This window comes from Amborella trichopoda, chromosome 7 (genome assembly GCF_054954075.1).
Source record: "Amborella trichopoda isolate Santa Cruz 75 chromosome 7, AtrichopodaSantaCruz75HAP2 v2.0, whole genome shotgun sequence".
Lineage (NCBI taxonomy): Eukaryota > Viridiplantae > Streptophyta > Magnoliopsida > Amborellales > Amborellaceae > Amborella > Amborella trichopoda.
The window spans coordinates 39,065,605-39,086,567 of NC_142342.1; the positions used below are offsets into that span (position 1 = coordinate 39,065,605).

General features: G+C 38.7%; 1 protein-coding gene across 2 annotated transcripts; it reads right to left on the minus strand.

Annotated features, from left to right (window-relative positions):
* Positions 1-328: 328 nt before the first annotated feature.
* LOC18422967 (putative E3 ubiquitin-protein ligase RHB1A) lies at positions 329-20,682 on the minus strand. Of its 2 annotated transcripts, XM_011626442.3 has the most exons (6): positions 20,581-20,682; positions 16,237-16,363; positions 15,247-15,303; positions 13,074-13,485; positions 12,214-12,323; positions 329-806 (listed from the first exon to the last, which is right to left on the minus strand). In XM_011626442.3, exons 2-6 carry the CDS (start codon positions 16,300-16,302, stop codon positions 774-776), a joined length of 678 nt encoding a protein of 225 aa, XP_011624744.1. In that variant the 5' UTR covers positions 16,303-16,363; positions 20,581-20,682; the 3' UTR covers positions 329-773. The 2 variants fall into 2 exon arrangements, with proteins under 2 accessions (XP_011624744.1, XP_011624750.1); XM_011626448.3 differs by lacking the exon at positions 15,247-15,303.
* Between the last annotated feature and the right edge of the window lie 281 nt (positions 20,683-20,963).

Sequence of the window (20,963 nt, forward strand, 5' to 3'; positions counted from 1 at the left end):
CTCCATCTCTCCACCATGACGGAGACTAGTGTGTGTATATATCCATATATATACCCTGAGGTTGACAACTCCATCTCTCTCACCATGACATAGACCTCTCCTCTCTCTCTCTCTCTCTCTCCCTCTCTCTCTCTCTCGCCAATGCAAAAGCGAGCTAGTGCTACCCCCCCCCCCTCCCCTCTTAGTGAGCAGCACCTCCAACCATCCCTCTCTAAGCAACACGTTCTCACAATTCCCTAATGTTCTTTAACATTAATTAAATTTGACAAAAAACAGGACACCATTTCCAAGTTCAAATCCCTATGGGAATCGATAAAAACCAAGTCCATCACAAAGCAAACTTTTATTGATCACATTCCTACAACACCTCAACAGCATCTCCAAAGAATCAACCACAATTTACAGCAGCAAAAAATAACCAGAAGATAAGAAAGAAGGGAAGGAAAAAAACAAAAAATAAGACAACCAAAAATGAAATTAACCGAACCTTCATGCTGAGGACACGGACTGACTTTGATGAATTTTCCCATTTGAGGGACCAAAAACCCTAAAAAACAATATTTGGGGTTTCTTTCAATTACAACTATGTTTATGTACAAGTAACCAACCACGTGCCTGCACAGTTAATTACAGAGGCAAACATGGAGCATTCAGAAAGGCATCCGAAATTTACCAGATCAAAGAACCCCTTCAACCTTTCCTTTGTGAAGCTTTGGCTCTCACATATACTCACGGGTTCTTGTCATTAATGAAAATCTTGCGGGAATAAAACTCTACACACCAAATGACTCATCAATTATCATTTCCTGCACAGTGAAAACATTTAAGATCCATGAAAAGCTTCTTAGTTTCGCATTTCCACAATGAAAAGGTTTATTTCACTAGAAAGAGAAATGAATGAAGGCAAAGAAAAACCGCATAAAATCCAGAAATATAAATTAAGCTGGGATGAAATATGGATAGTTCTATTTCCAAAGAATAAGAATCCAATGATTTCATGAAATCACAATCAAAACGCAATAATTTTCATTACTGCAACCTAAAGGCAGGTTTACTTACCAGGAAAGTACACCATAGTCGTCCTTATATGTGTTATAATTATGTATCAGGGGCACATACACATCTCAAGATGGTTTGGTGGCAATGATAATGTTCCTAATTCTGGATATTCAACTTGGAAGTACAGTTCATCCTTATCATTCATATTGGGGCCAGTTGCTGGATGCCTCCTGTGTTCTATGTACCATAAACAATATCTGTAAGGTACACAATACCTTATATTCTCAGAGAGAAAAAGGCTAAAAATATCACTGAGACACTTGTATATGTGATTCCACAAGGGCAGAAGCCCCGCACCTAGTGCATAGCCTTGGTACTTCCTTTTCCTTTTTCTTTCTTTTTAATTAATGGAGATTGTTGGCCTCAATGTTTTCTTTCCACAAGATCTCTAACTCACTGATGATGGAGATTGACACCCTTAATATAGTGAAGAGAGAGTCGGCTTTTCCTCAGAGGCTGGCTTGTTCTAGGAAAGAAATGTTTGATTGGTACCATAGGGAACCTGTTTCTCTCAACCGTATGACTCACAAGAAAAATAAGTTTGCTCTCTTTTCTTTTGGGTAGCTCAGCACTTCAAGTAGAAATTGGAACATCGTGTTGCAATCATCGATGCCTTAAACCAACCAATCAAGCCCAAGCCCGACTTGTATGATTGCTGACTCTTATGGAAACAAAAGCATGAGTAGTCTCCTTGGCGACTGTAAAACCTCCCCTTGTCCTGATACTTTTCATTTTGGACATCTATGTACACCTATCCTTGTTTAGTTATGCATTTTTTGCTTGTCTTCGACTTCTGCTCAAGTTCTAATATTGTTTTGCACCTTTATATGCACCTATGTTTGCTGCACATGCATATATTGAACTAATACAACGATACGACACTTATAAACATTGAATGAAAAACTGCCAGATCTAACCGGTAACCGCGCGGTTAGATTGGAACCGGCCCCTTGCCGGTTCCGGTTTCGGGTGGTTTTGGTGATCAGCCGGTATTTTAAAAATAAAAATTCAAAAAAATGTCTATAAAATCCCAAAAATAAGGAATTTGGTTTGTAATACATTTTTTAATATTTTTTACATTATGATAAATATTAAAAATTGTTTTGGTCATTAATACTTACTTTTAAAATCCATTTTTTCATCAATTTTCAACTTCATTTGAATGTGTTTTGTTTTAATCATTCTTTATATGCCTTTCATATTTTAATAGATATTTTTTTGCATCTTTTTTATTTTTTTCAACAATTTTTTGCCGCCAGGGACTTGCCCAGTTAGAACAGTTGAATCAACTGGTTTACCGGTTAGGCCGGTTAAACCCGCTTCTGGCCCCATGTCCAGTTAACCATTCCAATTCGATTTTGCGAACACTGCTCATAAATAAAGTACCAATGATTCAAATGCTCTCCAAAGTGAAGAATGGTTTGCCACACGTGTATATTGAACTAATACATCGAAATGACACTTATAAACAAACAATTATTCAAATGCTCTCCAAAGTGAAGAATGGTTTAGGGCACGCCTACCTTGCCCTGGCTTGATAGAACCATAATTATCAGGAATGGGAGCGAGGGGAGTTCCGAGACCAGAAGCAGGAATGTGGGAGAGAGGGAAGCTCGATGATTAGTAATTGTGGAAGGACCTCCATACATTGTGAGGTAGAGGGATCAAGATCCCAGACATTAAGGGAACCTGTTCCATAACTACCTAGGAGAAAATGCTAAACTGGAGGGGATCGTAGTCCGTTGAGTTTAGGATTGAGGCTCCAAAAGATATATAATTCCAATTCAAACGCAAATTCTATTATATAATTATTTAAGCTAGTTTCACTCTAAAAAATTACTCGTGGATCTATTACAAAAATTGCACACCTACCTACATTAATCTGCTTAAGTAGCAGACAACCTCATTTTTGCCACCAATGGGGTTGGATTGGATGAGTCTCTCAAAACTATAGATTGATGAATATATTTAAGAATGCTGCTATAGATTGTTGTCAAAAAAGGCATGCTGCGATAGGTAAGCTTTCCTGTGGTTTAAAAAACAAAGGGATAGACATTGTCACATATAATTCTCAATAGTTCCTGTCCATCAAAGATTGCTAGAGGCTCAAGGACATAAGACAAGAGAGACCTCACATTCCAAGCATATATGTTATTCCATCACCCAAGAGGCAACCCTATCAGGCTCAATTTAGGGTGGACCAACAATCAAGGGATAGAAGTCCTTCGAGAGGTGGACAGGGCCTTAAGGAAGTTAAGCTTATTGATTGCAACCTCTTCCTTGATTAGAACTGCAACTCAGCTATCTTTTTTTTTGATAAAGTTAACATTGTGTTGCTGTAAGGAGAGAGAGTACAAAGATGCGGGGGGGAGGATGGGACTGGGAGTACCCACGAGATGGGTCTCTCAATCAAAAAATTGGTCCAGCAGCCTTACACAAAAATTGACCTTGGGACCTTCCTTATTACAGAATATGTACTTGTATATAACAAAAAATGGGGCTTATAAGAGTGCCTGATTACAAGAGGAGTAGAGATGTGACTAATTACACTCCTAGGCTCCCTCTGTGGTCCAGAGCAAAAAAGGAGATGGACCAAGCGGGGTCTTCAGCACAGGCCCGTGCTCCGTCTTTAGCGAGCAGATCAGCGAACTCGTTCGAAGTCCGCCAAGTATGCCTCCAAAAGACGTTCATATCCCTGCGTATGAAATCAATTTCATCAAAAATCATAGGTACCAAGGAGGTGTTGTAGTGCCTTCAGCCCAGGAAATGATATTTTTGGAGTCTCCTTCCACTACCAAGTTTGGGCCCCATGAGGGGTCAAAATTTTTGAGACCCATAAGAAGAGCCATGGCTTCTGCAAACTAAGAGTCTTCCTGCCCCAAGTATTTTGAGTTGGTAAAAAGGACATTGCATTTATGACCACAAAAGACACCTCCAGCTCCAACCGGGCCCGGGTTACCCAATGAACAACCATCGAAGTTGAGTTTTATGGCACCTTCTGGAGGAGGCTGCCAGTTGTGAGGTCTTTGGGTCTTATGTGGCTGGAGGTAAAGAATGTTCTCCCATTGGCTGAGAAACGTATTTGCTGGGATCCCCAAAAAAGCCCTATGATTCGAGGCCCAAAAAGTTACTAGGGTTGTAACCTTATGCCCTTGGAAGATCCTCTCGTTCCTTTCTAACCAAATTACCCAGATGGTTGCAGCAATGGCGGACTTCCACAAAATTCTACCGGCTATCAGCCAGTGGCACGCGTAGAATGAAGAGATGAGAGCCTTGACCGAGGGTGGGGTGACCCATTGAACGTGGAACAGCTGAAGCACCATGCTCCACAGGTCATAGGCAAGACTACGATGAATGAAGAGGTGAGGGTTCGATTCCTCCTCACTCATACACATGACACACCTATTGGGGAGTGGAATGCCTCTTTTTTTAATCTGGTCAACTGTGAGAGCCCTTTGACAAGAGGCAATCCAATTGACGCCTGAACTTTTGGTGGAGCCATGGTGTGCCAAACCTTGGACAGGATGGAGATAGGATTAAGACCGAAGGTAGGAGGTTGGATGAGTTTTTTATAAAAAGAGGCCACTGAAAATGAACCGGATGGAGTGAGAGTCCATACCAGAGCGTCCTTCCCAACCGGAGCTAAGAAAAAGGTGTGCAAAGCTGCCGAAAGACAGATGAAGAGTCTCGTTTCCTCTTCAGTGAGATTCCTTCTGAAAGTGGGGTTCCAAACTCTTCGGCCCCCTGAGAGGACCATTTCTTCAGCTATGGTGGAATCTTTGTTAGAGGCTAGATGAAAAAGCGATGGGAAGAGGTTCCTAAGAGGAGTGTGGCCTATCCAGAGGGCAGACCAAAATCGCACTTTTGTACCTTCTCTAGGATGGAGACGAATAGATTGTTTGAACAGAGAGAGAGGTGGCAAAGGATTTCCAAGCTCCAGAGCCCCTACTCCGGGAAATCAGGTCGAGCACCCACTTATGTTCCGGAATCCTATATTTATTACGAATAACCTGGGCCAGAGGGAATTAGTTTAGGTGGCCAATCTCCACCACCATTTGCCTCATAGAGTCTGGTTGTGTTTTCTTAGGTCTCTGATTCCTAGACCTCCTTGAGGTTTAGGTAGTCAGACTCTATCCCATGAGATTAGGTGAAACTGCAACTTAGCTATCTTTCCTATCTCCTTCTGTCTTCTTCCAATTCCCGCTGCCACATTCCTCAACAATTGGCAAACTCTACTCTATACCTGCTCTCTAAGCCCATCCTGGGTTCATCATTGGATCCCACCTCCTCCAGGCCAAACCAAGTTCAATTTCGACGGGTGCCCCCACGAGAACCCCGGTCCGGCAGCAATAGGCAGAACTTTTAGGGACCACGATGGTCTTATTTTGGCCTCCGCCTCCAGCCAGATAGGCCACGCTGACTGCCACCTAGCGGAATCCATGGCCCTCCTTACTAGCCTAAAGCTCATCGACTCCTCCTGGGGTCAACCGCTGATTATCGAAGGAGACGCCCAAAACATTATTACCTGGGCCACCAGATCCAAACCTGCCCCTGGTACCTCACCCCAGTTTTTGACGAAATTACTCATCTTTGCAGGGATATGGTCGTCTTACGGAAGCATTCCTGGCGGGAATCCATGCCCTGCCAAACACCCTAGCTAAGGATGGAGCCCAAAACAGCGCCACTTCACTATTTGAGTCTCTCTTTTTGTATCTTTGTACTTTTGTTTATAATTACTAGGTTACCCTTTTGGAAGTAACCCCATTTTTTGTATTGGGCTACTACCATTATCAGGTAAGCCTATTTTTTGGCTAGAGCCCCGGCCTGTGGCTTCACTCTTCTATAATACATTCTCACTAACAGAACAATTTAACTACTACAAAAAAAAAAAAGAACTGGATATCCACGCTCCATTGTATATGAACCTGAAAATGTGGTGGTGAAACTCACTCCCAAAGTAGACGATGCTTGATTCCAAGTTGGTACAATCACAATCCCAGATACTCATGGAACCATGATTTTGAGCATAGGGTCTGATCCCATTAACTTAGGATCCTCAATAAGGATCAAGATCCCTAACTCAAGGAAACGCTCAGAATCGAGATCCCATGTCTCAAAGACCGGGATTGATCTTCTGGGGCGAAAGCAATCCCTCCTTAAAAGATCCCAGTAACTATGGATAGAGCTACACAAGTCATAACATTTTTATCTTATTTCCTAAATGATATATGTCAAGTGTGAGGTGTAAGAGATTTTTTTTTTGGGTGGCTAAGTTAGCAAGGGGTTTAAGCGAGTATCCCACTTGTTATATTAATATGAGAAGTAATTACAAAGTACATATATAAGAAATAAAAAGTAAATAGCTCTTAATGTATTAAAAAGTGTCCACACTGCCAACAGTAAAAAGCTACACACTCGGAGCTCTCAATGTGAGGAGGAAAGTTCCCACAAGGCTTTCGCAGGGAGTGATATGCGAGTCTCTAAAATGCTATTTCAATTTTCCAAGTTATTTCTCTCATCACCACTTGAAAGGATTGATTTTGCCTTTGTTTCACCATCCAGTTTGTTTCTTGCCAAGTTTGTGATAATAGGGAAAGCTATTCTACACATCTTTTATTAAGGAACTTATTTGAAATTTCTTTTTGAACCAATCAGCTATGAGGTCCTAGGTACTAGAAATGGCTATCGAGCAAGTAGTGAATCTCCACAACACTATTTGCTTGAGTATTATGGATAAAATCATAGTACTTGGGATCGGGAGTGGGAACAGTACCGGGATCAGGGATCAGGATCGGGAGCGGGGCATCATGGAATGCCAACTAGATCCTATGGTTGGGAACGTCATCCAAACAATGCATATGTTAGGGATCGAGATCCCCACATGTTAGGGATAGGGATTCCAACCTTTTGGCGCTCTTGATTCCAATCTTCTAGGATCTTGATCCCAACTTTTTAGGGAACTTACAATCAACATTAAAGTGTATGATAATCTACGATTACGTACACTCTTTGAAGTAGAGATATCATTATTTATAGAAAGCAAACAATGCAACTATATCAAAAGTATGGTTGTGCTACGAACTGGCTATAAACAAAAAAAATCATTAGTTTGATTGTTGTCTTGGTCTTCAAGGTTGGGATCGAGATCCCTAACAACATGAATCAAGATCCCTAACAATGGGGATCGAGATTCCAAGATTTAAAAATCAAGATAACTAAGAGATCCAATCTAGGACCGACAACATCAAGATCCTAAAAGGCGCCTACAAAGTAGGAAATCCCCATAACTATGGGCAAATTTACAATTGGAGATAGATGATTGTGACTCTCATTTTCAGATTTGCACAGGTAGCATAGTTGTCCACTTGAAAAGTCCATCTTTGGATTCTATCATTTGTGAGAAACCTATTTCGGTACGCTAAGCAAGAGAACCATGATGCCCTAAGAGGACTAGGGTTTTCCGTATAGCCTTCAAGACATTGATTTTACTTCCATGTTGTCAAATCACTCCATGGACACTTTTGAGTGGGAAGTATCCATCTTGAGAGGAAATACAACTGATTTCTTAAACTCCAGGCGAATGCTCATCTATGATAGATAAGGAGCTATGGATGCCTTTCTAAGCCCATGATCCCTCCTTGTGGTCTTAGTGTCCCACATATAATGGCATCCAAAGATACTTTTTCCTAATCAATGATGACTGCAAAGAGTCATCCCTACTTGCCAACTGCCATCTTAGCTTCGTTAGTGGGGCCAAGTTAATGTCCTTAAATTCTTTGGATACCAAGCCCATCTTCACTCTTAGGTTTACAACTTGAGTTCCGTTTAATAACGTTTGGGTGTTTTTGGTTAGGTTGGTTGCCCCACAAGAAGGAACATTTGGGGCTTCTCAAGGGTGTTGGTTGGTATGGAGGAAAGGTAGTACATCGAACAACAATGGAGAATGATTGAGGTGAGGTAAATATTTATGAGGGTTAATATTACTAGCTATGAAAGGGTTTCAATTTTCAACCCTCGCGTCTAAACATGAATTCATCAAGTAAAGGTCGGAAAAGGTGATTTGTGAGCTTCCCTTTGGACAGTTATAAACCAAATTAAGTGGAAGGTAGTTGTTAGGAGGTGCACAGAAACCAAATTAAGTCGAAGGTAGTCGCTAGGAGGTGCACAGGAAAAAAGAAACACTCACATCAGTTTTGACAGAGTTGGTGGAATTGAAGCAGAAAATGTTGGTTTTGTAGTGGTTGTTCTAGAGTCCTTATTGACTTTGGAAGTGTCATAGAGATGCTTTAAGGGATTGGTGGGTTTGTGGGTGAGTGGACATTTCTAAAGATCAAAAGGTCATCTTCTTAGAGTACGTGTGAAGAGGTGTTGTGCACGGAAGCTCCAAAACCCGATGAGTTGATTTTCGGCAAATAAAGAGAGAAAAATAGAACCAGTAATAAGCAAATAACAAGCACAAAAAATAAAACAAGAAAGAAGTAACGCAAAAAGAACACCGGAATTTACGTGGTTCGTCCAATTTTCCCGTAAGGAGACCCAAATAGAGCACACATTTTCTCTTTTTAATAACCCACTTATAAAGAAAAGCAAAAGCCTGTAAAGTGCTACATGAGAGGCTCCTCCCATATTTTCCCAACTTTATGGGAAACTTCAACTTTATATTTTCTTGGTCCTCAAGTTTATCCTAAACCATATGGAGCTTGCCCAAAAGATAACTTCTTACATAATTAGAATTATCCAATTAAATAGGAAACCCAATAAATATGAAAATTCATCAATATTAATACCAATCCAATAATCATAGGATTTCCTTAAGAAGATGATTTTAGATATCACCAAATCCAACAATCTCCAACTTGATATCAAAAATCACTCACTCGTCATTCTAAAATTCATTAAATGACATTATGAAATCTTCCATTTTTGCAAAATAAATTCATTCGCAATTCTTGCTAAATTATATACACCATCAAATTTCCCCACCTTGAACTTTGCATTTGAAACCTTTACCGCTATACCGACACCCCAAATCAGGCTCTGACACCACTTATTATGCATGGAAGCTTTAAAACCCCATGGGTCGATTTTTGGCAAATAAAGTACAAGAAAAATAGAATCGGCAAGAAGCAAGCAACAAACAAGGAAAATAAAGTAGAAAATAAATAATGCAGAAAGAACACTATATTTTACATGGTTCGTTACACGTATGACAATATCCATGAATGAAAACTGATGGGTTTTCACTAGCCAATAAGTGAAAATTACAAAAGACTCGTACATAAGAGAACCAGAGAAAAGAACCCAATCTCCCACAATGCCTCTCTCTATAATTTTCTCTCTCTAGAAAACCAAAGTTTCTCTCCTCTTTTCCATACTCCCTCTCTACAACAAAAACCATGAAAAAAAGTAACCCGTAACCCAAAAGCAAGTAACGTGAGGCTTTCTACAAATTTTTCCTACTTTTTAGGAAATCTAACTTTATCTTAATTTTGTCCACAAGTTTATCCTAATCATAATTGAAATTACCCAAAACAAACTACTAAAAAATAGTTAGTTATTAAGAATCCTAATTAAATAGGAAACCACCTAAAAATATGATACCCAAAAAAAAAAAAAAGTAACCCCGCAACTTTGAGATTCAAGTCAAAATAACAAATCTCCACCTTGGCTTGAATTCCAAACGAGATTCCCATCAACCATCTTCTCCACATATGACCTATGGGCGCTCACCTTGACAACACATTAATGAAGTCCAACCACAACTTGAAGTTCTATAATTCGAACCGGCTTTGTCAGCATATCTACAACATTTTTCTTGGTGTCTCAAGGGATTAGTTTTCTTTTTTTGGGGTCTCATATTTTTAGGTGGTTTCCTATTTAATTAGGATTTCTAATAACTAACTGTTTTTCAGTAGTTTGTTTTGGATAATTTCAATTATGATTATGATAGACTTGTTGAGCAAATTAGGGTAAAGTTAGATTTCCTAAAAAGTTGGGTAAAATTGTAGAAAGCCCTATATACTTGCTTTTGGTTATGGGTTTACTCTTTCTTTTTATAATGGTTATATTGTAGAGATAGAAAGTGTAGAAAAGATAAGAGAAACTTGCATTTTCTAAAGAGAAAAATTTGTAGAGAGAAGCATTGTGGGAGATTAGGTTTTATCTCTGGTTTTCTCAAGTATGAGGTTCTTGTAATTTTTCTCTCATTGATTAGTTAAAAATCATCAATCGTCTTCGCCTATGGATGTAGTCACACCTGTGACGAACCATGTAAAATATAGTGTTCTTTTTGCATTATTTATTTCCTACTTTATTTTTTTGTGATCGTTGCTTGCTTGTTGTAGGTTGTATTTTTCCCGTACTTTATTTGCTAAAAATCAACCCGTCAGATTTTAAAGCTTCCGCACACAACAAGTAGTGCCATAAGAGCCTGGTTTGGGGTGTTAGTGTTTCGAATGCAAAGTTTGAGCCAGAGAATTTTAATGGCAAGTTTCAGCAAGAATTGTGAAGGAATTTATTTGACAAAAAGGGAAGATTTCAATAAGTTTTCCAATGAATGTTGGAATGGCGAGCAAGTGATTTTTTATGCCAAAGTAAAGATTGTTAGATTGGTGATATCCAAAATCACCTCATTAAAGAAATCCTATATTATTGGGATTGGTATTAATATAGATGAGTTTCCATATTTATGGGTTTGATGTTTAATTGGATAATTCTAATTATGTAAGAAGTTATCTTTTGGGCCAGTTCCATATCGTTTAAAATAGACTTGAAGACTAAGAAAAGATAAAATTGAAGTTTTCCATAGTGTTGGGAAAGATGGCAAGGAGGAGCCTCTAAAACAGTATATCGTCTTTGCCCACGGATATAGTCACACATTTGACGAACCACATAAAATCTGGTGTTCTTTTTGCATTATTTATTTCCTGCTTTATTTTTTGTGCCATTGACGGTACTATTTTCACATACTTCATTTGTCAAAAATCAACCTGTCAGGTTTTAGAGCTTCTATGCACAAAAAAGAGGTAGAGGTGACTATCGGGATATTAAGTGGAATGAATTTCCTTTTCTAGGGTCCTTTTATATGATCTTGCTCAAGCATTCCACAGCTAGAAAAAAGGGATAAGGAGAAAGTGGCTCTCGTTGTCTAAGACCATTTTGTCCTTTAATGTAACCAATGTGGGTCCCAATTCAAATTATTGAGTATCTTGGGTTTGTGATGCACATTAACCAAGCTAATGGTTCCCCAAAAGCATCTCTCTTTATTTCTTTCAAGGTCAACCTAGTTAACCTTGTCAAAAGCCTTGTCAAGGACAATCTTAAGGCAAAAGAAGCTTTCTCTATTGTTGTTGCCACACCATGGATAACCTTGACCAAAGATTGATCCTACTCTTTTTGCCTTGACCCTCAAATGAGAATTACAGAGGGGTCCTTGCTTATATAGAAGGTATCCTGCGAAGAAAATGTGAATCCATCCAAATTGTGAATTTAGACCCCCTTGTGGGTATACTATCGGCTGTCTTGCGAATGTATTGAGAGAACAAACTAAGCATGAATGTGGTAAGAAAGGGGTTGATGAATGCCAATTCTTCTCGTGTGGCACACTTTTAACACGCAGCAAAAGATCCCTACAAGATAACATTAAAATTCTCGAAACCAAACTTCATAAGAGATATAGGCAAAAAGGACCAAAAAAGGGGGAAGGACACTTTTTTATGCCCATTGGTTGATGGTTCTTCAATCAGGATCTCTCATGTTGTTTTCTTCAACTTGGGTGGAGAAATATTTTCCAGCAAAGTCAGATGTGGAAGCCATAGAACGGTAGTGAGAGCCATGAGAGATTCAATTGTTACTAGATAGCCATTTCACTCAGAGTTCAAACATAACTGAAATGTGTATCTCATAAAGATTATGTTGAAAACTGGTATCAACAAGTCAAAGGTAAATGATTGAGATAACACTATCATCATTATAAGATCAAAATAAAAGAACTATTCAAAAAAGATTACATGATCAAAATAAGAAAACTGTTCAAAAAAGATTACATCACATATAGAACAAGAGCTACCTCAAAATCAGTGTTAGGTCCAGGAAGGTTTCTATCAATGGCACCACCTATAACCTAAAAATGGAGATAGCAATTCAAATACAGACCTTATCACAGACAGGGCAAGTCTCGCTCCTTTCCATCCATTCAAGAATGCAAGCAAGATGAAAATGATGTTCACATTTGGTAATAATTCTTGGATTTTCTTTGTCGTATTCTGCAGAACAACAAAGCAAAATATGTCACTAACACTTGCTTCTAATATACCATAAAATCACCCAATCAGTCTGAAATGCAAGGCGAATAACAAACATTGATGTGTTAATAGGATATCAGAGATACTGAAAATGCTATTTATTCACATGGGGAAGTGAATAATGAGTTCACCTACGTGGTTTATCTAGATAAAGAAAAACATATATAGCTATAAATTATCATTACATGGAAAGTTTTTACACAGTTTTACATTGACTGCCTACCTAACACAACTCACCTCCTTTACATGGGTTAAGGGAAGGTTTAAGGTCCTCCCCTTAAGTGCCTAATACTTAGAAAACTATCCAAGGAACTAGAAAAAGTTTGACCAAAAACCCTAATCCTTCCGAAAATAGAATTATTGGTGTATCTTAGTTGAAAAATTAAAACATTTCAAAACCAGAACTCATGGTGCGTTCAACAACAATAACAGGATAGCACTTCATGATCTCTAAGAATTTAGAAAATTATATAAGAAGACCACCTTATAAAAGATGGTATACTTATGATATGTGTGTGAGTATAACAACCTACCACATGCATAAACATGTAAAATCAGCATATTATCTTTTTATCAATCTCTTCCTTTTTTTCTTTTTTTCTTTTTGTTTGTTTTGGGTTGGGGGGGTGTGTTTAAGCCCACAATCCAAATAATTAATGAGGAGAAATCATATTCCAAAACATTTTGTTGAAAGAGAACACTGGACTCGACCTTCAAGACAAGTGGGACAGACATCTTCCTCGTCTGTAGTTGGAACAATAGGCTCGATCAACTTAGATTTTTCTACATTGCATGCTTTTGGAGAACTCGGATCATATTCAGTTTCAATCTTGTTGGACTCCTTCTGATCACCACCTGAAACTAAAGTGTCACGTCCACCACCCCTAGCTGGTTCTCCAAGAGATTCGGCCTCTGATGTATCACGTACTGGTCCAATCTTGCCACTACCACGTGAAGTTTGCATAAGACCTGTACCCTCATCATATGGCAATGGTGGTGGAGGTGCTTGGAAAGTGTCGGGTATTGAGGAATCCAAATTCGTATCAACCAAAAGCCCTGGACGAACTGCAGAAGCAGTACTTCGGGGAGATGGCAATGTATCATGGCCTTCTGAAGATGGATACTGCAAAAAGAAATGAGCAGATTCAATATATCAATGAGGAATGAGTATTAAAGAAGGAAATTAATTAAAAACGATTCACTTTCCACAACAGAGAATAAGTACCATGGGCAGTTTTCAAAGGTCAAAATTTCAACTCTCATTAACCGGTCAAAGAGCAGAATATACAATTCCAATAAGCATATAATTTGATAGCTCTGATTAAGCATGCACATGGCTCAGAATTAATTACGTAGGCATCATATCTGGATGTGTCTACTATGTACTAAAAGAAAATATATAGCTACACAAACAACTTCGGAATTTGTTAACTCACTTCCCATTGGGACACTGAGCTTAACATACTCTTATATGATGGACGCTAAATACTCCCAAGCAGAAAAAAGGTACACCAGAGGATGGGGGCATTCTACATCACTTGTCCTTGGCCAATGCAACATTGCCAGTGAGAGTAAATCATATGGCTTACACAAGTTTAACATTATGTTAGTGCCAACACAATAAAATAGTGTCAGCCCAGAAAGTATGCGCCCCACAAGTACATTCCCCCCAAGAATATAGTTTTCTTGAATTCCAAAAAAAATGTTAACTAAAATTGCTCTAAAATCTCAATAATGCAAATGGGGAGCAATTTGCACGGAATTAATAATGGATATACAAGTAAAAACTATTATTATGGATAGTGATTGCTGAAGTTTTGTTAACATAAGAAACTATTTTCATCATCATCATCATCATAGCCTTTTCCCAATTAATTGAGATCAGCTATACGAATCCTGAGCCGCCATTCAGCTCTATTAAAGGTCATACCCTCAGTAAGGCTATAAGTCTCCATATCTTTTTGGACCACTTCCAATCACATTCTTTTGGGCCTAACCCTTGCCCTTTTCAGACCTTCTACTTGAACTAACTCGCACCTCCTAACAGGTATTGTACATGGTCAGCGCCACACATAGCCAGCCCACCTAAGTCTACTCGCTCTCTCCTCTTATCACCTATTAGTGCCACACCTAATTTCTCCGAAATGTATTGTCAACTTTATCATTTAAAATATTTTTAACATATTTATGTCTTTAATTGTAGATGATATGAATTTATGTCAACCAATTTTAACAAATATTTATATTAATTTAATATATCAAAGTCCAATTGATTATTTGAAAAATCTCACTCACTCACTCACACGCACACACAATAACATACTGATGAAACTCCCCACAGATAACATCCCAATAATGATAATTATCAAAATTTATTCTCCACATACTTGGGAAAAGAAAGAGCATTGAGAGTTTACCATGGGACATGAGCTAATCCTTGTGCCTATCTAGCTTTCGGCATTCATAGGTGGAACCACAACCCCCACCCCCCCCCGAACAAACAACAATAACAACAACAAAAACAAAAACAACTTTCTTCCTCTTAAAAGTTGGAATTTCTTTAATTTTTTGAAAGTGCCTCACAGACTTTTTTCTTTTATCTATAGGAACCATGACTTGATATAATCAAATGGTACATTGTTTCATTGGCATACGCTCGTGGTATTGAATATCTTAAAGCATCATAGACCTTAATACTACAAAGACAGAGATCAAAACTACAAGCTTTCACAGAGAAGATGCCGCCAACCGAGGACATCATTACGATAAACTTCTTCCATGGTCCAGCCAGCAACCGCAAGTCTATTAGAGACATGAATGAAGTCATTCTAGTTTATGTAAGACCATAGCATATTGAATATTGAATGGTCAAAACCAACATGACCTGGAAAGAAGTGCGCATTATGACAGAGTTCGCAGCCCAGATATCACTAAGGGAAATCTGAAATACATAACCAAATGGGTTAAAGGGTTATCTAGATTCCATCTTGGAAATTAAGTAGTTCTGTAATTCCAATATAACAGATAACATTATGCAATGAAGGAAGTAAATACAATAGAGGATGGCTAGCAAATGTAAATAAAACTATCGAGACATTGGGTTTCTGGGATCATTCACCACCCTAGATGCCTCTTTTAGTATGTGCACTTGTTGTTTTATGCAATTAATACCTTTAACCTTTTAACAAAAAAGGACATCTTGACCCAAGTACAGAGTCAAAGGTACTTGAAAGTAGGAAATATAAAGGCATTTCCTGAAGGACAGCAGCTTATTTGGAAATTTTTCTTAGAAGACCATACATTATTTACTCCAAAATCACATCAACTTTTTCAGAATCTTTTGGCAGTAAGTTTCACTTCATATTCCAAAAGCAAAAACAATGAAGCTTGCCCAATTTGCAAATTTTTACATAAATTATTGATAAGTTTCATTAAATTATCAATAACTGCATTAATGGCCTTAAACAACATATTTAAATAATGAATGAGAAGTAGCAAAAGTTCCTCAGAATCTTCATCCTGGCTCAGCTAATCAATTATCTGAAGATCATATGTAACCATGTTGACTGCTTGGTTGTAAGACTGGATGCAAGTATATGACATTTAGCAAAATAGTCAAGTAATGATGAGAAGTTGCACAAGTTCCTCAGAATCATCCTCCTGGCTCAGCAAATTAATTGCCTCAAGGATCATACATGACCATGTTGACTGGTCAGTCGTAACATTGGACATGGTCAAATCATGGGTCAGCCAGCAGATATCAAAGGAACTTTGGTCAAGAGTACAAAACCCATTTATAGGGTACCAAAAAAATAATGATTCAGTACTCATATTAAGTTATCTATCAGGTGCAAGAAAAGTATAGGCAACTCACATAATAATATCTTGGAACCCCAGTAGTGACTTCATCGCTTCTAGGATGGCAGCAGCACCCACCCATACTCAGTTGATTTGCTTGTAGGATTGCTAGCCACCGGGGAAAACCATGTGATTGACTATTCCTGCCATTTAACACGACAGAGAAAATGGATCACAAAGTGGAAATGCTAATTGCTCTTGCAGAAACTGCACATTTTCATATATAAATGCGGCCCGAGAAATAGAGCAGGTGACAGATTCTTTCCATGCTGCACTCCTTCCAAACATTTCCATTCGAAGTGACTTAAGTAAGCAATGCAAACGTGACAAGGGCCATGAGCAACGGAAAAGTAAATGCTGTCACAGTGTATATTTATTTTTTATTAAAAACATGGGATTGCTGCAAATGATATCTAAAGGTAGAAGGTGCTAGAAATAGATGCAGAAAGCAATTTGCACGTGGCCGGTATGGGCATGGCCAATTAGACAATATGCTTACATTGCAAGCATCTGTTTCAGAAAAGCAGAAATTATCATGATTTAAGAATCCTATAACCAAGTGAGGAAGTCCACAGGCAAATCAACAATGTAATGCACCAAAACTATATGTTAACCAGAGAACAGGGTCTAGAAAGAGTCATAGGTGTCAAAGCATGCCATAGACACAAATACGAGAGTGAAAAATAGCATGGACACAGCACTACTTGGAATTATAGCTATGGGAACATCAGATTTTTAGGCCTAGATAATTATAAGATATTGCAAATACATTTCAAAATTAAAAATCAACAATATTCAACTATGGCATGGCCATTACTATGTTGTGTCCAGCTTAAAGTCAACTAGGAAAATATTCTAACATGAGGAATATCATCAAAGGATCCAGAAGATCTGATTTATCATGTCTAAAAAGCCCTAACTAGGCCTCATGTTTTACTTAATTACTTTCTTTTTCCTTTGCAGGTTAACTGGATTCAAACTTGCAGGTTGTGTGGCCACCTCATGAACCACAGAGCCAATCACTTGACCCTAGAAAAGGGTAAAGCTAGTTTGATTTGTTTCGTAGATAACCTTCAAGGTTCAAACCCTTGACATCCTTCATAAAAACCAGCCATCTTATCACTACAAAAGCTCAAGAATTCTTTACTTTGTTGTTTATTTCCTCATTTTCCCAGGCACGATTAGAGATGAGCGATGTTGCTTCCCAATACCAAGGCTTGAATATGCATGTAAGCAGATAGACATTGGTTCTTTGCGAACGCATACCGTGCATGAGTTGGGAAAAGATAGGAGAGGAGCCCTTGTCAATAATTATCCTTCTCTTTATCCTTCCTGGTACAAAGCTATCTCACGAGACCCAAACTGAGCATAAGGCTGTCAACATGGTTGAACATACTGAAAGCATGTGGTGGAGGTTAAGTTAGAGCCCAGGAGGTAAATTTGGAGAATGGCATCAGATATGAACTATATCAAAGTGGGTAAATAAGAACTCAAAAAATATCAGCTCTCATGTTCTTTTCGCTGAAAACTTAGGATCCGTCACCCAAATTTGGTTGCACTATAGAGGGGACATAAGTAAAGATTGTGGAAGGTGGAGAGGGGTTGGTTATTGTTCCAAATCCAAAACGAGGGCCAAACTAGTTGTCATCCTAAAAGGTGGGCCTTGGTTCCGTGATAAATCAAACTGGACATAATTTTCTTATCTGAAGGAGGGTTTCATTTGTCTAAATTGGATTCATGTGCATGAGGCCCCAGCCAAAGCTCTGACCACAACCATGTTGTAGACCATAAGTAATCTAATGCAATGGAATCATGAAAGCAGTTAGATTTGTTACTGTCCCAAGAGGACTGAGGATCAATGAGGTATGAATGGATTCTTCAAGGGATTGCCATGCAGATATTCACCTGGTGGACCAAAGTTGGATAGTGAAGATGTTCACCCTCATTTGGTAGGTCCAAGAGGACCGAGATGATCAGAGATGGATTGGGTTTGAAAAATAGAACAAGAGGGTGATTCTATATTGGTCATAACCCATGACCAAGACAATGAGGACTGGCGAAGATAGAAGAAGAAAAACAACAAGAACGACAAAGCCCCTAGTTCTCTAGCAAGGCCAGCAGCTAAGGTCAAATGAGAAACTTTAGGATCGGTGAGGGGTCACATGGTCCAAGGATTATGTAGTAAAAGCAGCAAACAGGACAAAAAGTTGGAGGATCCATGAAGAAAAATTGTGGTGTGGTTTCAATGTATCCTAGCAGGGTATTCCCTTAAGGACCAACTAAGACAAACTAACACCTCATCTTTCTTCTTTCATGGCCACATACCTCAAGTCAAGAACAACCCTTACGCCCTACAAACCTAAAACACACAGATCCTCCTCAATAACCCCCTACCCCCTCCCACCCCGCTCTCTCCCTCCCTCCCCCTCTCCCTCCCTCCCTCTCTCTCCCCCTCCCTCCCATTTCCACCACTTTCATCAAAATAAGACTATTAAAACCCTCAACTTGCCCTCAGAAGATTATGAGATTCCCTAGCCTCATTGTCTGTCCATCCTTCAAATCGACTATAAGTTCAACCTTGCTTCACAAAAAGTAGTCACAGAAACACCACCCCTCTTTTTTAACCAATGTGGCTCATTAATGGTTCCTCCAATTTGAAAAAAAGACTTCTCAAGATTCCTGAAACCATGCATCTAACCATCCAAAACTATGAAACAGCCCCACCCAAGACCATTCCCCCAAAAACAACTAGGAGCCTCTTCTTTCCAACCTTATAATTCAGCAAAGTCCCTCCTACCAAAACTCCTCCATGCTAATGCCAAAAAAGAAAAAATACATCCAAATCTGAGTCCCCTCTTGACAAGCCCCGAATTCCATCACAGACCCCAAGTCAAGTCACTCTTGCATGTTTAACCAATCAAAGTTCTTTAATCCAAGCCTAGCTGGTAAGAATTATGAAAAACCAAATCCACATGCCCTGAAAGCATGTTGCTAAAGAACTCTCCCAACTCTACGTTATTGCTGATCTAAAGAAACCACTCGGTCCATCCACTCTACCCTTCATTAATGATGGTGATGAATCTTAGCTATAGGAACCATGACCTCAGGTGGCCTTCACATTTCGAAGATTAACACTTCCATGGAAACCTTAGGTAGTTCTCATGGAAAACCATTTGTTCTCCACTCCCTATGCTGGTTTGCAAAAGGTCCATTATGTTATTGCAGTAAAAAGTAATTTCACAAAGTGCTTTACATCATGCTTCCCATACTCCAAAGAAGTCATATCAATATGATCAAATGTTATTGCAGTAGAAAGTAATTTCACAAAGTTGTTTGCATCATGCTTCCCATACTCCACAGAAGTTATACCAACATGATCAAAAGCAACACATCCTGATTGCTTAGAAAAAAACACCCTCGAAACCACTTCAAAATATGCTACAAAATTCTCAGTTATGTAGGGGATATCATTAGAAAAGGCAACCCACCAGTTATCAAGAACCCATAGTCCCTAAACAGTAATACCCAAAAAGCATAAGTTGGGAAATGAACTAAAATATGGCATCCACATTAACGAAGAGTTGAACACAGACAGCTGCAACTTTGTTACTTAAATTCGGGTCGAAATTGATAGAGCTGAGCTCTGCGCTCCTTTATATGGGAAGCACGCGCCATGTCTATTGAATTTGACTAATTCTCTAATAATGATGAAACAATCAGCATGGTATCAACTAGTGAAAACTAAGAACCGAGAATAAGCCCCACGACATAAAACCTAAATTTTTAGAAACTGTGGGAAATAGTCCCTCTTTAAAGGAAAACAGAACAAAAATAAACAGAAACCACCCGCAGAGAATACCATACCCATTTCTTCACCAATGGTCACAAACATCCATTAAAAATCTACAAAAAGGATAAGTGATAATAATAACACGGTAAACAGGGTATAAAAAAATAAAGAATATCAATCTAATATAAAGTTTCAAAATCCACAAAAACCTAAATAAATAAACCAATAAATAGCCCAAAAGAGACTGTTAGTTACCCTAGAGAGAAGATCCAACACCAAAAATCACTTAAAATTTCACAGAAATCGCAGAAAAAACCATGCTCTCCAGTCCTAATAACCTATACACACAGTTAATTTACCCAAAAAAGAAAGATATAAGCCACTATAAACAGTAAGAATAATTGAAATATGAATCAGGGACAATAATTCAACAAAAGAATCAAATAAAACTATCAAATAAACCAATCAAACAGTGAAAAATAAGAATTCTCATACGCCTAAAGGCAACAAAGAAAAAAAAGATCACTCTTAGCGCAAAAAAAGGAGATAAAGAAGCTTTCTGATCGCTACCTTGTTTGAAGAGAAAAGAAGCTTAAGAGACAGACTGATAAGATTCAAGAAACGAAGGTTAGGGTTTTATTTAAGGAAAAGAAGCCGACGGCTTCTTCTGCGTCTTCCATGCATGGAGACACAAGGGGAGAAGGAAGAGAGAGAAAGAGAGAGGAGAGAGAGAGGTAAAATATCGGGAAAGTTGAGAAAAGAGCGAAACCGGCGATAGCCAGTGAAAGGCGTAGCGTAAGGCGGCTGGGGAGGGCGGAGAGAAAAAGCCGACGGCCGCAGGCAAGATAGGAGAGAAAAACTCCGTTGATATACTCATTACTATGGTCTAGGAGAGCAGGGAATACTATGTTCCTGCAGGATCATATTGTACGATTACTGAGGTGAAAGATTCG

What these genes read in the sequence shown, in the direction of transcription:
- LOC18422967 (XM_011626442.3), bottom strand. Translation starts at nt 16,302, where the DNA reads ATGGGTGGGTGCTGCTGCCATCCTAGAAGCGATGAAGTCACTACTGGG. An exon ending in GGGTTCCAAGATATTATTAT is followed by an intron (nt 15,304 to 16,236) that starts GTGAGTTGCCTA and finishes TATGTATTTCAG; the next exon opens with ATTTCCCTTAGTGATATCTG. An exon ending in CTTGCCCTGTCTGTGATAAG is followed by an intron (nt 807 to 12,213) that starts GTCTGTATTTGA and finishes TTCACTGTGCAG; the next exon opens with GAAATGATAATTGATGAGTC.